General features: G+C 37.8%; 2 protein-coding genes across 2 annotated transcripts in view; one reads left to right on the forward strand and one right to left on the reverse strand.

Annotated features, from left to right (window-relative positions):
• LOC112046646 (suppressor of lurcher protein 1) overlaps positions 1-16,291 on the forward strand; it is a 412,265-nt gene that overhangs the window by 198,255 nt on the left and 197,719 nt on the right. The window lies entirely within an intron of this gene.
• LOC112046649 (uncharacterized) lies at positions 733-5,492 on the reverse strand. The gene is made up of 3 exons (XM_024083360.2): positions 5,315-5,492; positions 3,900-4,085; positions 733-1,142 (listed from the first exon to the last, which is right to left on the reverse strand). The coding sequence occupies exons 1-3, from the start codon at positions 5,357-5,359 to the stop codon at positions 855-857; spliced, it is 519 nt and encodes a 172-aa protein (XP_023939128.1). The 5' UTR covers positions 5,360-5,492; the 3' UTR covers positions 733-854.

The following is a 16,291-nucleotide window of genomic DNA, read 5'->3' on the forward strand; positions in this document are numbered from 1 at the left end:
TCATTAAAAAAGTAGTAGGTAGGTTGCTTTGTGACCTCGGCTAGAGATAATTCAAAACGAAGTCTATTATTTATTGTGTAGATAGAAATTATGTAATATGAAAATGTGCATACTTACCAAAGCACAGGAAAGATTAAAAAAAAATAATGTTCAATAGATAGCCTAAGTAACTAAATAACCTACAATTGTATTCTGAGCCTACAAATAATAAAACATGGATTTGGAAAGACAGATCCAAAAGGCTACGAAATTTTTAACTGCATTACAACTGTCATGTTGGTATTGTTGCTTGATTCGCTATGGATCATGAAGTCCAAGGTTTGAAGCTCGAGTCCGGCCAAGATAATGTTTCTGTCAGCCTAGAATTAAAAGACGGCGGTCATGCATCTCCAACTTTTCAAATATTTTGTGCATTATAAGAGAGTTAATATCACAAACGGTGAATCCATGAAATGGTAAGATATTCGTCTCATCGTGAGGAAATCTTCATACCTACCTAAGAATTTTCTCAATTCTCTGCGTGAGTGAAGTCTGCCCATCCGCATTGGTCCAGCGTGCTGGACTAAGGCTCACCCCTCTCTTTATGAGAGGAGACTCGTGCTCAGTGAGCTGAATATGGCTTGTCAGTGATAATGATTCATTATCATTGACAATCCATATTGATTCGTTCACATTAATTATTAATAATGATGATGGTGTTGTTCATCTTAGAACAAACAAAATAAACAGAGTTTGTGGAATGATTTAATTTCATAAGTACATTACAATTACTATTTTACTGCTCTATCTATGATGACCAATTTATTTTACGACACAAATATATTGTTTTAATTAATTAGATGTACATCGAAGCTTTATGGTTTTGGGTTTTGTTTGTCGGGTTCATTTGTAGCTGACTCTTCATTAGGTTCTGGTTTATCGTTGGAATTATCTTCTGATTTCTCCTCGGTATTTACTGTATCAGAAGCAGGTTTATCTTCAGAGTTCTTATCGGAACTTTCCTCATCTTTGGTTGTATCCGATTTATTCTCAGATTCAGTTTTTGGAGGCATTGCAGTTTCATCTGGCACCATCTCTATCACCATGTCATTGATACAGTCTTCCTCTTCCGCAGTTGGCGGCCTACCGAGTAATGAATCAAACTGAAATATTAAGAAAAGAAAGTTGACTTCAATACCAATATCTGAATATTAATAAAAACTGAATTTATAGTCCATCATCCGTGGAACATTTTTACAATTGATTCGTGGAACATTTTTACAAGTTAACTTCATCTTGATGAGACGCTCAACTTTTATAAATCCGAATATTTTTTATTCTGGTAGATAACAGGTTTACTGGGTAATGAAAAATAGCATTCATTTCTGAGGAATAGCGCGCATATCGTGATGTTGTATAGCCTAATTACCTCCCTCGATAAATTAATATCTAACATATATTTTTTAATTCGAACCAGTAGTTCCTGATATCAGTGTGCTACGTGCTTAATCCAAACAAGCAAACTCCTTAGTATAGACATAGCTGATACGGATGTTTCAAAATCAAAGTTCATTGTACCTACTTATAACATTTGTACAAGTCCGATAAGAGGCAACGTTTTTGTGGAAGAATCATCACTACTTCTGGCACAGTTGTAATTGCTTTAAAACTTGGATTCCGGTTCAATTTAGGTTCCGGCCTCTTGGATTGATTATAATTTTACAGCCGTGATAGCCCAGTGGATATTACCTCTGCCTCCGATTTTGGAGGGTGTCGGTTCGAATCCGATCCGGGGCATGCACCTCCAACTTTTCAGTTGTGTGCATTTTAAGAAATTTATATATCACGTGTCTCAAACGGTGAAGGATAAACATCGTGAGGAAACCTGAATTTTCTTAATTCTCTGCGTGTGGAAAGTCTGCATCCGCATTGGGCCAGCGTGGTGGACTATTGGCCTAACGTCTCTCATACTGTGAGGAGACTCGAGCTCAGCAGTGAGCCAAATATGGGTTGGTTGTACTTACTATGTAGGTACGTGTCATCACACACAATATTTATAAAAATCGTTTTTTTTTCGCAGTTCATTATAAGTATAATGAAAATATCATAATTATTATCATTGCCATTTGACATTACAAAACTAACGTTCTGTACATAATATCTTTATTGAGAAAATTATGCGACTAGCAAACGCCCGCAATTTTTTGAATAGACTTTACTACTGCTATGTTTAACCACAGTGAAACACAATCTAAATACAATACCTCCTAGTCCCTTGTTACTCATCAATTATGTGACTTTGTAAACGAGTCTATAGATTATGCATTCTGTAATAGTGTTTTTACAACTCTGTGGTCGTCATCAACCCATATTCGGCTCACTGCTGAGCTCGAGTCTCCTCTCAGAATGAGAGGGGTTAGGCCAATAGTCCACCACGCTGGCCCAATGCGGATTGGCAGACTTCACAGACGCAGACAATGAAGATAATTCTCTGGTATGCAGGTTTCCTCACGATGTTTTCCTTCACCGGTTGAGACACGTGATATTTAATTTCTTAAAATGCACACAACTGAAAAGTTGGAGGTGCATGCCCAACTCTGTGGTGTTAGTCGCGAATTCGTCTATCTTTGTATGTCTCATCATCATCGTCATTATCAGCCGATGGACGTCCACTGCTGGTATATCCAGCAGTCGACGTCCATCGGCCTCTTGGACAGACTTCCAAACATGATGATCTCGAGCCGCCAGCATCCAACGGCGCCCTACAACCACACACAACCACAAACGCCGCTACAAGAAGCAAGAAGGGACCACAAAAGTAACTGAAGCACGCGACAGCCACTTGTGGCCGGTGGTCGATACTTGTGGTCAGCTACTTTTTTAACCCATACATGCAGTATCATTAACGCGCGAGTGGCGTGTGGCGGCGTTTTGTGTCGGCATTTAGTGGCTGGTGCGGATCAGCGATGATTGTAGCGTCAACCGTGTGCGGCGAGTCCGTATAAAATGTATGAAAACTACAGGAAATATGTTGATAGCGGCGTTTTGTGGTTGTGGCCGGCAACCCGTGTGTGGGAGGCCTAATCTAATATCGTTATACCGCCATCTTTGTCCAATATGATACTATAGATGGAGAAAGATATTTATTTTAATACTGTAACGTCATTATTACGAAAAACGAGTTCGGTGGCTTCGTTCACTTTGTGGAAGCGACAGTTAACGAATAGCTCAGCTTTATCTACCTGTGAAAACCGCATGGAAATCACCGCATAATATAAAAGCGCGATTTATTAAACACTCAACGCCATCTATTGAGACGTTTTTTTTGTTTAAAACCTCTCCCACTGCTAAGAGTCATTGAGATCTCTTGTAGATATAAGTGTTTCCTTGTCAACTGTTTTTCTTATGTGTGCAACTAATACTGGTAGTAAATAAATAAAAAAAATATATAACGGCCTACTACAAAAACGGGCCTTAAGGAGAGGGGATGTGGAGCTTGAACCCACCATACTGATCCAATGCGGATTAGTGGGCTTGGGCTGATAATTTCAATTAGTTTAACGACCACTTCCAGATGATAATGATAATAACCGGAACCGATGGATTAACGTGCTCTCCAAGGCACGGTTGTAACGGTTTTTGCGGTAATTTTACAGGCATATAACATCACACGCAGAGAATTAAGATAATTCTCTGGTATGCAGGTTTCCTCACGATGTTTTCCTTCACCGATTGTGACACGTGATATTTAATTTCTTAAAATGCACACAACTGAAAAGTTGGAGGTGCATGCCCTGGACCGGATTCGAAACCACACCCTCCGGAATAGGAGGCAGATGTCGTATCCACTGGGCTAACACGGTTAATATAACATATCTATAGGATAAAATATCGTTGTATGCGGATATAAAAACACTTACAAAGAAGTTGAGATAAGGCAGTATCGCTTTGAGCTGGGTATCGATCTCGTCATCAATGTTTTCCAGTTTGCTCATCACGGGCGTGAGGTGGTAGTTGGTGGATTGGGTAGAGTTGTTCACCACCAGGTGAAGCTGGCTCGATGATGATGAGGTACTGTGTGTCGCCTCAAATGGTAAACATTGAACCTGGAAACATGATGAAACATTCACAATAAGCTACAATGTGTTTACTTTAGTCTAACTTAATAGATAGGATAGTAGTTCCAGCCTACCGGCAGAGACGTACCGCCAAGCGATTTAGCGTTCCGGTACGATGCCGTATAGAAACCGAAAGGGGTGTGGATTTTCATCCTCCTCCTAACAAGTTAGCCCGCTTCCGTCTTAGACTGCATCATCACTTACCATCAGGTGAGATTGTAGTCAATGGCTAACTTGCAAAGAATTAAAAAAAAAAAAGTTTTCTTTTCCCGCAAAAGCTCGGAAATAGGCCTTTTGTAGGGACTTCCAAACATCACTGGCTTGATGTCGTCAGTCCACCTGGTCGACCAACACTGCACTTTCTAGTGCGGGGTCGCCATACCCACATTTTGGGACCCCAACGTCCATGGGCTCTTCGAACTACGTGCCTCGCCCATTGCCACTATAAATAAGTAGTTTATTTAAAGGTAATAAATACATATACCGAATTGATAGGCGTTACTTAGTCGACAAATTCAGTTATTATAATAAAAATATTTTACTAAAATGCTTTGTTTGTTAATAATAATATATCAAATTATTTGAGGAATCGATATTTACAATGTTTGCAATTTGTCTACTCGTATGCCCTATAAAAAACAGACATAGAAACTTTTGAAGAAAGATTAAGGTAATTTTATATAATCCAAACGATCCATCCATCGAGTTGAGAAGTTCTGTTATTGTTGTCATATATCACAATCTGGCTATATCATAGACTCAAATTCACTCGACACTGGACACTATACTGAAAAAATCCTACCGAAAATATCTATACCTATGAGATTAGTGTGACACTCAAACTATTAAAGAATAAATCATCGAATTTTGAAGGTGTCACTGTAAATCTCTAGAGAGCGACTAGAGTATAAAACTTAAACAGTGGCAATAATTATTTAGATCGATATACTGGCCCCGTTAAATGGCCAGGGATTTCCACTATGAAGACGAACTCAAAAACCTAACTAAATGGGTAATTTTGTGTAAGAATTCCTCAAAATTTTCATGCTTCAATTTATTACGCGCCATATTTAATCGTTCAACTTCCATCAAGCTAGAGAAATTTAATGGATGCAGTGCATCATTTCATTCAATTTGGAAATGTAATAGCATTAAATTTATCGCAAGAATGAAGCCAGAAATTAAAGCGAAATGATTACAATAATTAAAAGTCTTACGCAACACAAAATGGCGGCCACAGACAAAATAGAGTATTTGGACATTTCGTTTAGACTAATGTAGGTTGCACAAATAACAAAACACTGAACCCTTTTCAACTATGTATCAGTTTAAATACATGATCGTTTAATCTTTTTTTTTAATACGAAAATTGTCACGTCCATAGCAGAATAAAGAAGACGCAAATGCGCGTGTTCCGCTAAACCGTTTCAAATGATAACGTTATTTGTATGTGAAGTATAATGAAGGTTAAAACTAAATAGATTTTCATTACAAGTAGTGTCCGTTTACTCAGAAATGTATCACACCTTATCAAAATATTAGCTTAAGAGTGTGCAATATGTAATTTGGTGGTTACAAATGGTTCTGGATCTCAGATTCTGGAAAAGTTAGGAGCCTGATATTTGGGTAAATGATATTTCAAAGTGTTAGCTTCGTTATGACTATACAAAATACACAATTTGTAAAACTTTTCTCGATAGTTTATTTTTTTTAAAAAATACATGTTTTGCTCACATTTTGCTTTCAATCTCAGGAAAAGCAAACTTATTTTCTTGAATATTTTTTTTGTACAGAAAATTAGGTATATATCTTGAACATGGCCATTTTTTTTTTCGATATGTTGTTTTATTTACTTGCAATTAGGTAAAAATGGTTTTGGCGCTCACGTCATAAAGTTTGCGTCGCGCATCAATCACTCCGTGCTTTTCACTCTCGTGAAAAGTCATAATTCGGCGTCTCGTTTGCGCTTCGAATTTTATCCATATCGTACCGACGCGCTGCGCGCTCTTAACTTCTTCGAAGGAATGTTTTTGAAGGAAAAAAAAAATTTTTTAGCCCGCTTCCATCTTAGACTGCATCATCACTTACCATCAGGTGAGATTGTAGTCAAGGGCTAACTTGTAAATATTAAAAAAAAAAAAAAAGGAATATTGAGCATGTAACAGCGCGATTACGACTTGAAGGTATGAGTATAATCACAAATTAAAGTGTTTTTCAGATAGCATGGATTCGGTGACAGTTGCCTCATGACGTCCTTAATACGTACTATTATCGTGAATCGCGGCAAACTTTCAAGAGTAAAGCTGTCACCATACCTATGCTATCTGAAAAACGCCGACGACGGCCTCTGTGCCGCAGTGGTATGCGCGGTGGATTTACAAGACGGAGGTCCTGGGTTCGATTCCCGGCTGGGCCGATTGAGATTTTCTATATTGGCCCAGGTCTAGCTGGTGGGAGGCTTTGGCCGTGGCTAGTTACCACCTACCGGCAAAGACGTACCGCCGAAAGATTTAGCGTTCCGGTACGATGCCATGTAGAAACCGAAAGGAGTGTGGATTTTCATCCTCCTCCTAACAAGTTAGCCCACTTCCATCTTAGATTGCATCATCACTTACAGATGAGATTGTAGTGAAGGGCTAACTTGTTAAGAATAAAAAAAAGAAAAAAAAAACACTATAAAAGGTAGTGTAATTCTTCTATTCTCGGAAGACGGTTTTCCTTTAGATGTATTGTTAGTCACTAACGCGTTTTTATGCGTATCACAATAAAACGTCTTCTCAGCAGAAACCCGTTTAAATTATTTACTCATATTTAAGAGTAATACATAAAGAAGCGTTTATCAGAAAATCTTTATTTAACAATCACTTAAAGGCAGATGATAATTCAAAAAATATTTTGCTTTGATGATGCTATGCTTTTGCTTTATTATGCTTTCAGTTTTACACACCAACACATCTTGTAGAACGCTTGTTTATACACCTTTTTACCACAGAATACATAAAATAGTATGTACAAGTACTTACGTTACAATGATATATAATTTTAGATAATTTGGGGAACTGCTGCACAGACACATCTTAACAAATTACAACACACACAAAACAAATTAATCAAGACACACACAAAAGATCTTTACACTAAAACAAAACTATTCAATATCACGCAACTATGCACATACAATACCTGTCTCATAATTAAAAAAATCATGACCAACACACTACATTTTTCATAACATTTAAGCATAGGACAAACTCAATCTCAGGAATAAATATAAAATCAATATTTGGCGACCACGGACAAAAACCTATGGAAAAATAAACATATTATGTGAGGATGCTCAGTTATATAACAATCTGCCTCCATTAAGGAGTTGAAAAACATAAAAGAACTCCATTAAGGAGTTGAAAAACATAAAAGCATTCAAGAAATCGATTAAACCCTACATCCTCACAAACTTGGACAAAATATTGAAAAAAACAATGTTGTTAAATTTTTGTTACAATAATGCATGTTGTCTGCAAAAATTACGATATGTTAACTCTAAGTTAAGTGAACAGTACGTTCTTTTTTGGAAAAATAAATATCTTTAAACCGAGATAAAAATATTTTATAGCAAATCCACATATATAGGTGGTATGTTGTAATACTTCTTGTAAGTTCATAACCAGAAATTTTTAATTGGAACGGGATTAAAGTTACCAAAAAACTGCACTCTCTTAATTAGTTACTAACTAGGGACTCGTCTCATCCCGGCGACTGTACCATCAGTTTTGAATCTTTGCATCCCTTTGAGAGAAAAAATCGTGTACATTGTACGGTACCTTAGAAACAGAATTTGTATTTTTCTATATTCTTTGAAATTTTATTTCGTCAAACGATAACACAAAATTATTAATTCCTACGAACGTTTTTAAATTATTATTATAATTGATTCAAAGTTTATCATTATAATTATACCAAAAATATATTATTATCAATTTTTAAATTCGTTTATTTTATGTATGATGTATGTATATTTTATGTATGTATTACTTTGACTATTATTTGTAAATGGCGGACGCCTTCAACTTTGTTAGCGTGAAATCAATAGATTTTTTCGAGATAAAAATGTATAATAAGAACCTATTTGTTGCTTAATAACCTCCTCTATTGATCAGTGAAAGTGCCGTTAAAATCGGTTCAGCCGTTTCTGAGACAAGCCCAAACAAACAGACAGACAGACGAAAAATTTAAAAAAGCTTGTGTGTATTTTATACGTGTAATTAACAATAAGCACTTGAAAAACACACAGGTAAAGCGTGTCTTGAGTCTGATTAAGATCTTATTATCAGAGACAGATACTTCAATTTTATCTTTATTTATTTGTATTGAAGACTAGCACCGGTTTGGAAAACAAGCTCAGGTAAGAAGAAATATTATAATAGTATCTTCATCTTAAAGTGCCTCTCCATTACTAAAGGTCGGCGGTCAGCTTTCTAAACTTTTCCTTGTCCATGGCTAGGTGGAAAAGTTCTTCGACTGTCTTTATGCCAGACCACTCTCTTTTGTTTCGTAGCCAGGACTTTTTTCTTATAGTAAGTTTAATATCATAGAATGATTGAAGGCAATTTTTTTCGCACATTTATAGGTTATGACGGCACAAAACGACGAGCGTACACGGCGACTTCCGACCCGGAAACTGGGGTGTATCATGCACAGACTCTAATGTGAGTGGCGTCCAGCCTCTTTACCATTTTGAATGGTGCTATTATATTTAGACGGCATATTTATTTATTTATTAAGGAAAATCTACCGCTAATATATTAAATTAAAAGATACTTTTTATATCGAAAATAAAATTAGAAAGGGGTGAAATAAGGGTTGAAAGTTTGTATGGATATTCCTCAATTTTTAGAGTTACAGTTATGAAAAGTTACCATAAATCATTAAAAAAATGCAAAATGTAATGTGATACAAGAATTTTTAAAAATCTATCAAGGGTTGAAAGGGTTGTTTATCTCATCAATAGGAATGTGTGTTTAATTTGGAACAATAAAAATACTGCACCTTCTTTACCATTTTATGTTACTTATTTTTAATTAGCCTAGTCATTTATTTATTTGTTTGAGTATTTTATTTTATAATCCCACCCCATCTCATTTCCAGGCAAAGACCTCTCCCTAATCCTTCCATTATTCGTCGGATTCGTCTTTTGGTGCCATATAGGACACATATACTCCACAAGATCATGTCGCCATATGCAAAGTGATCTTTATTATTATATTTTCTCTTGTTATATTTTGGGCAACAAACGTTAATTTCTGTAGCCCACCTAAAATAAAAACAACTTGGAACAAGTTTACAAGTATCTGGCATCTTCAAATTTTTATACAGAGTAACATAAAATAGAACCTTTAGGTAAGTATAGTTTTCATCTAGATGAAAGCAATATTTCGGCACCGGTGCAAAGTGTTTCTGAATTGCGACACCAACCGCGACAATATATGAAGTAATTCCCAGCGTGTTCTCGTAAGATCGTGAGGACTGTGAAAATTGTCGCCACAACTTTTAAAATTTAGCACTCTATATTCAACAATTTATTCTCAAAAAAAAACTAATTATTTTTGTTCTATTTTAAAAACTACCAAAGGTATTTTTCTCATGTATTTTTAGGAAGCATATTTTTTGTTATCGGACGCACCCATGTCTGGAAGTTCAGATTAAAATCCTTATTCTAAGTCTGGTGGAATATGGCCACACCTCCATAGTTTGCTACATTCATAATTTATCTTACTCAAAATCAAAATTTATTAATTACAAGTAGGCGTAGTTTACAAGCAGTTTTAAAACGACAAGTTTAATTATTTGTAAAGGCTCTACCCCGATGGTAGAGCCTTTACAAATAATTCGGCAGGCAGGTTCTGCTGAAAAGAGCGCAACAGTTGCTCTTATAAAAAAACATACATAAATATAATTTACAAATTGCTTGCAGGTGACATGGCATGTCCATAACCGTCTTCGCGTCACCAACCATATGAAAGATTCTGAAATTTTAGGAGTATAAATATTGTTGGAAATAGTCTGGGACAGATATGACGTCGCTCGATCTCGTTTTGGCTCGTGCCGACGCTACGTGACGCGACTTGTTTCGTAAAGAGTAGGGATTTAGAGAGGGGTAGCGATAAGTTGGCAGGAACGACTTGCGATATAAGGCACTCGTCGTCCGGTCAGCTTCAGTGTGCTCGTATCGTTCGAGCCGTTTTTTTTTATTCTTTACAAGTTAGCCCTTGACTACAATCTCACCTGAAGGTAAGTGATGATGCAGTCTAAGATGGAATCGGGCTAACTTGTTAGGAGGAGGATGAAAATCCACCCCTTTCTGTTTCTACACGGCATCGTACCGGAACGCTAAATCGCTTGGCAGTACGTCTTTGCCGGTAGGGTGGTAACTAGCTACGGCCGAAGCCTCCCACCAGCCAGACCTGGACAAATTAAGAAAATCTCAATCTGCCTAGGGATCGAACCCAGGACCTCCGTCTTGTAAATCCACCGCGCATACCACTGCGCCACGGAGGCCGTTTGAGAAGTTATGGGTTACTTGGGATATTCGGAGAGAGTGATTTGAGTGAAAAGAGGAAGAACTTTACTTAACTTGGTTACAACTTTACTTAAAGACGTCTTTAACCCAACACACAACGTTCACAAGTGCGTGACTCTACTGAAGGTCTTACTCTGCCATTCTAGGTTGTTGGTTACAGTTTGATTTGTTAATTAAGTTGTCCTGACAAATGTTGTGAATCATAACCATTGTTCGACATTAGTTTTCTTATTATTTTGTAATCCATTTCTGACTCTGCTAAAAATATAGAAGTTATAGTTAGTTTTGTGTTTATCACATAGTGAAAAAAATCGCCTTGGTCACATTTCAGAGATGTCAAAACTCCAAACTATATTGTAATCATGAATCAACACAAAACGAAGAGTGCAGACGCCTACTTCCGTGTCGGAAACTGGGGCGTATCAAGCACTGGCGCTAATGTGAGTGCCGCTTCAACCTTTTCACCCTTTTTCTATTGTCGACTGTCGCGTATCCGCCTTAGGAGAGTAATGAGTGTCTGTGTTTCCAATTGTCGAGATTTACTAGACTGTCTAGTGTCTACAAGTGCTCGCAAGCTACTTTACAAGTTTATTAACCCTTTGAAGTTTCTACACCTTGAGTTATTTTTAAGTAGGAGTAAATGAGCGAGTGTGTGTCAGTCCGTGTATTTGTCTCACGTTTCGTGTTCAGTAGCTACTTTACAAGTTTACTAGCACCGACTCGCTGTTTCAACTGCATAATTCCCGTTCCAGTGAAAATGCAGGGGAAAAGTATAGCCACAAATGATGTTATTTTCTAATATTGAAAGAATTTTCAAAATAGGTTCAGTAGATCCAGAGATTACGCCGTACATAGCCACAAACTTTACCTCTGTAAAATATTAGTATAGATTAATTAACCTTGAGTTATTTTTAAGTATGAGAGATGGTGTATCGGCCAACCGTCCAACTTTTTTTAATGCTTGGTTGCAATCACTCCTGATGGTAAGCAATGCATGCAATAGTGATACGCCTAGCCTTGCCTAGCCATTCGCTGCCCGCGAGTATTTTATCGGTGAGCCCGTCTGCGTTGAAGAAGCCGGCAGTCAGGGAATGCGGTTTTAATCTACCGTTGTGAGCCATTTAAAAAATCTTTATATTCTTCTATCGCGCGGAGGATGATACTGTGCTCGCCTATTGTCCTTAGTGGGTTTTATATTTTTTTACATGGCACGTAACGGATACGATGGACGACCGGTCGTCCATTTAGGAATCAAATGGCTAGATGATTCATTCTTCACTTAAAATACCCACGTTTTAGGTATAACTTCTATACGAATGGACCGTTTATGTGTCTTTTTCTTTTAATGCTGATGTGATAGACAGACAGACAGACACGTCAAACATGTAACACCCCTGTTTTTCGACGAGGGTTAAAACTTAAATAATTGAGTCTTATAGTCTATCTACCACTACGATATCGCGATTAAAATACTGTAACGCTGTCAGTATTACGATCTCAGCGTTTAAACTTAAACTCTTGATGTTACGTCTTTTCTGACTTAAGATATTACCTCTTTATTCCTGAAGAAATAATGTTACGGAAACTCGGTTAAAGTTGAGATGGGATAGGGCATAAATTCCGCAAGTTTTCCTTTAAGAAAATTGAATATTCATGGTGAAGAATATTCTGTACTTCTTCTTACATATAAAATACTAGCGGACTACCGCGACTTCGTCGTGGAATTCAGTTTTTCACAAATCCCACGGGAACCATGGATTTTTCCGGTAGGTAAAGTAGCCTATATGTTAATCTATACTAATATTATAAAGCTGAAGAGTTTGTTTGGTTTAACGCGATAATCTCAGGAATTACTGGCCCAATTTGAAAAATTCTTTCAGTGTTAGATAGCCCATTTATCGAGAAAGGATATAGCCTATATTATCCCTACGGGAACAGAAACCACGCGGGTAAAAACGCGGCGTCAGCTAGTCCAGAGTAAAATCTATTTCCATTTAAAATTTCAGCCAAATCGCTTTAGTAGGCATTATAGAGTAACAGACGCTGTAAGAGTAAGAGTAAGAAAGTAAGCCGTAAGAGTAAGAAACGCTGTGATAGTCCAGTGGATACGACCTCTGCCTCCGATTCCGGAGGGTGTGGGTTCGAATCTGATCGGGGGCATGCACCTCCAACTTTTTCAGTTGTGTTCGTTTTAAGAAATTAAATATGACGTGTCTCAAAACGGTGAAGGAAAAACATCGTGAGGAAACCTGCATACTAGAGAATTTTCATAATTCTCTGCGTGTGTGAAGTCTGCCAATCCGCATTGGGCCAGCGTGGTGGACTATTGGCCTAACCCCTCTCATTTTGTGAGGAGACTCGAGCTCTGCAGTGAGCCGAATATGGGTTGATATTGATGAAAGAGACATACAAACTTTCGCGTTTATAATATTGGAGTAGGATGTATAGTCATAAAATATTTTTTATATTGCCAGAGTGTTTCCAACTCAGCATATAAATAATATAAAAGCAAGATAACTCGGGATTGGCTGAATAGAAAGAGTCCAAAAACGGGACCTTTTCCAAGCGAAATAGAAATAAATGATAACCTTTGTATTGTCTCATACATTCAATTCAATACGTTGGCTCCAGGAATCCCCAGGAGGTACTATAAAGATATGATTCGAAATCACGATTGTATCTGTATCGGAGAGGTATTTAATTCTCTGGGGATATCGTTTTGTTTGAACCCGGCTGAGTACCAAACACCAAACAGATTCCTTTGACAAATAAACCCAAAGCACGTAACCTAAGAAGTAGGCAATACAATGCCAAAGTGTTTCCACATTCAACGATTCTTTCATCTTCTTTTCTGTGGGAATACGGGGATAAAATATAGCCTTTGAAAATTGGTAAATCTATGTTAATTGGTTAATTGGATGATTTATCATTATCAACCCATATTCGGCTCCCTGCTAAACTCGAGTCTCATCTTAGTATAGCCGTGATAGCCCAGTGGATAAGACCTCTGCCTCTGATTCCGAAGGACGTGGGTTCGAATCCGGTCCGGGGCATGTACACCCAACTTTTCAGTTATGTGCATTTTAAGAATTGTTTCTTAAAATACACATAACTTTTCAGCTTATTTTAAGAAATATCACGTGTCTCAAACGGTAAAGGAAAAACATCGTAAGGAAACCTACATTCCAGAGATTTTTCTTAATTATCTTCGTGTGTAAAGTCTGCCAGTCAGCGTGGTGGACTATTGGCCTAGCCCCTCTGACTCTGAGAGGACACTCGATGATATATTGGTAAGATAACTTATTTTCAAAATCAGTTTATTAGATCTAGGGTCATGCCCCCTTTACACTCACAAACTTCTACTACATCGAAAAAAAATCTCATTACAACCGTAATACATGTTTTTGAACTAATTTTGAGTTAAAAAACAAAATCCTTGAAGTTTAGCCAGTGGTAGTTCGGCAGTCTAATCTTCAACTTAAATTAGATTCTTTTATTTTAGGTAGCTTTTTTGCCCACTTTGCTGGTAGCTAATCTACTTCCGGTTCAAAAGACACATTTCACTAAGAAGAGACGACAAATAAACTCAGCTCTCTCTCACTTTTAACATAATGATTATTGAAACACAGCGAATACAAAATCGGATCGTAACATGAGGAAACAATCTAACGATGGATTTATTCGAGTAATTTGTACGCGAAGCTTCAGACAAGCCGGCATCGACAAATGTCTGCGTACATTTTTGCAAGAAAACTTTTATGTACGTTGTTAGACCAAGTTGAAGATTTAATAAGATTTCCTTAGGACCTCGCTCGCACGTGTCTGGAGAATGTACACAAGGCACTAACAATGTTCCTTGTAAGTTTGCAACTTTGGATTTGTCTCTTTTCTTGCCTAATTGAACAGGCTTCACTTAATAATGGCTATACATTGTGACACGAAAAAAGAAATATTTTTTTTAATAGTAGTTAAGATTTTTGTCAAAATTATTAGGTATTAATTAGTTTAACGTTTATACCTTTAGTACATCATGCACATTTTAACGTCACAAAATGGACGACAACTTTTTAGACGTTCGGAAAATTTTTAAAAATACATCTATACTAATATTATAAAACTGAAGAGTTTGTTTGTTTGTTTGATTGAACGCGATAATCTCAGGAACTACTGGTCCGATTTAAAAAAAATTTCAGTGTTTGATAGCCCATTTATCGAGGAAGGCTATAGGCTATATATTATCCCTGTATTTCTACGGGAACGGAAACCACGCGAGTGAAACCGCGCGGCGTCAGCTAGTATCTAATATTTAAATTAGGTTTAAAAAATCCTTCATCATCATCATCATTAACAACCCATATTCTGCTCGTTGCTGAGCACGAGTCTCCTCTCAGAATGAGAGGAGTTAGGCCTTAGTCCACCACGCTGACCAAATGCGGATTGGCCGACTTCACACACGTTGAGAATTAAGAAAATTCTCAGGTATGCAGGTTTCTTCACGATGTTTTTCCTTCGCCGTTAGAGGCACGTGATATTTAATTTCGTAAAATGCACACAACTAAAAAATTGGAGGTGCATGACCCGGACCGGATTTGAACTTACGCCAATCGAAGGCAGAGAGGCAGAGATTACCGATATTAATTAATATAATCATTTTCAGCCGATGGACGTCCACTGCTGGACATAGGCCTCTTGCATGGACCTCCAAGCATAACGATCTCGAGCCGCCAGCATCCAGCGGTTTCCTGCAATCCGCTTGATGTCCTCTGTCCACCTAGTGGGGGGTCGACCAACACTACGCTTTCCGGTGCGGGGTCGCCATTCCAACACCTTGGGACCCCAACGTCCATCGGCTCTTCGAACTATGTGGCCTGCCCATTGCCACTTCAGCTTCGCGACTCGCTGAGCTATGTCGTTTGTTTGGTTCGTCTGCGGATCTCCTCATTTCTGATTCGATCACGCAGAGAAACTCCAAGCATAGATCGCTCCATCGCCCGCTGAGTGATTTTGAGCCTTCTAATGAGGCCCATAGTTAGCGACCAGGTTTCGGATCCGTATGTCATCACTGGCAACACGCACTGTTCGAAGACTTTCGTCTTCAGGCTCTGAGGAATTTCGGACGAAAAGATGTCGCGGAGTTTCCCGAACGCGGCCCAGCCGAGCTGGATTCGGCGATTTACCTCTTTCTCGAAATTGGACCTTCCTAACTGGACTGTGTGTTCTAGGTATATATACTCGTCTACAATTTCGAGCGCAGAGTCCTCAACAATAACTGGGTGGAGCGTTACATGAGCATTAGACATGATCTTCGTCTTGCTCATGTTCATTTTTAGGCCCACACGTTGAGAAACTCTGCTGAGGTCGTTGAGCATGGTACTAAGGTCATCCAGAGTCTCTGCCATAATGACCACATCGTCGGCAAACCGTAGTTGAGTGATGTACTCACCATTGATGTTGATGCCAAATCCGTTCCAATTAATATAATATCATTATATTAATATATCATACTTCGGACCCGGATTCCATGTACTACATGAAATTAATGTTGTTAAATATTAAATTTGATATGAGTCAACCACCTATCACATTTACCTAATAACTTGTTCATAAAGCCAATAAA

This window comes from Bicyclus anynana, chromosome 10, assembly GCF_947172395.1.
Source record: "Bicyclus anynana chromosome 10, ilBicAnyn1.1, whole genome shotgun sequence".
Taxonomy (NCBI): Eukaryota; Metazoa; Arthropoda; class Insecta; order Lepidoptera; family Nymphalidae; genus Bicyclus; species Bicyclus anynana.

Excerpts from the sequence above, each read along its gene's own strand:
- LOC112046649 (XM_024083360.2), bottom strand. The coding sequence starts at position 5,359 with ATGTCCAAATACTCTATTTTGTCTGTGGCCGCCATTTTGTGTTGC. Across the intron at positions 4,086-5,314 it reads TGGCCGCCATTTTGTGTTGC|GTTCAATGTTTACCATTTGA; the intron begins GTAAGACTTTTA and ends TCATGTTTCCAG. Across the intron at positions 1,143-3,899 it reads TGCCTTATCTCAACTTCTTT|TTTGATTCATTACTCGGTAG; the intron begins GTAAGTGTTTTT and ends TTAATATTTCAG.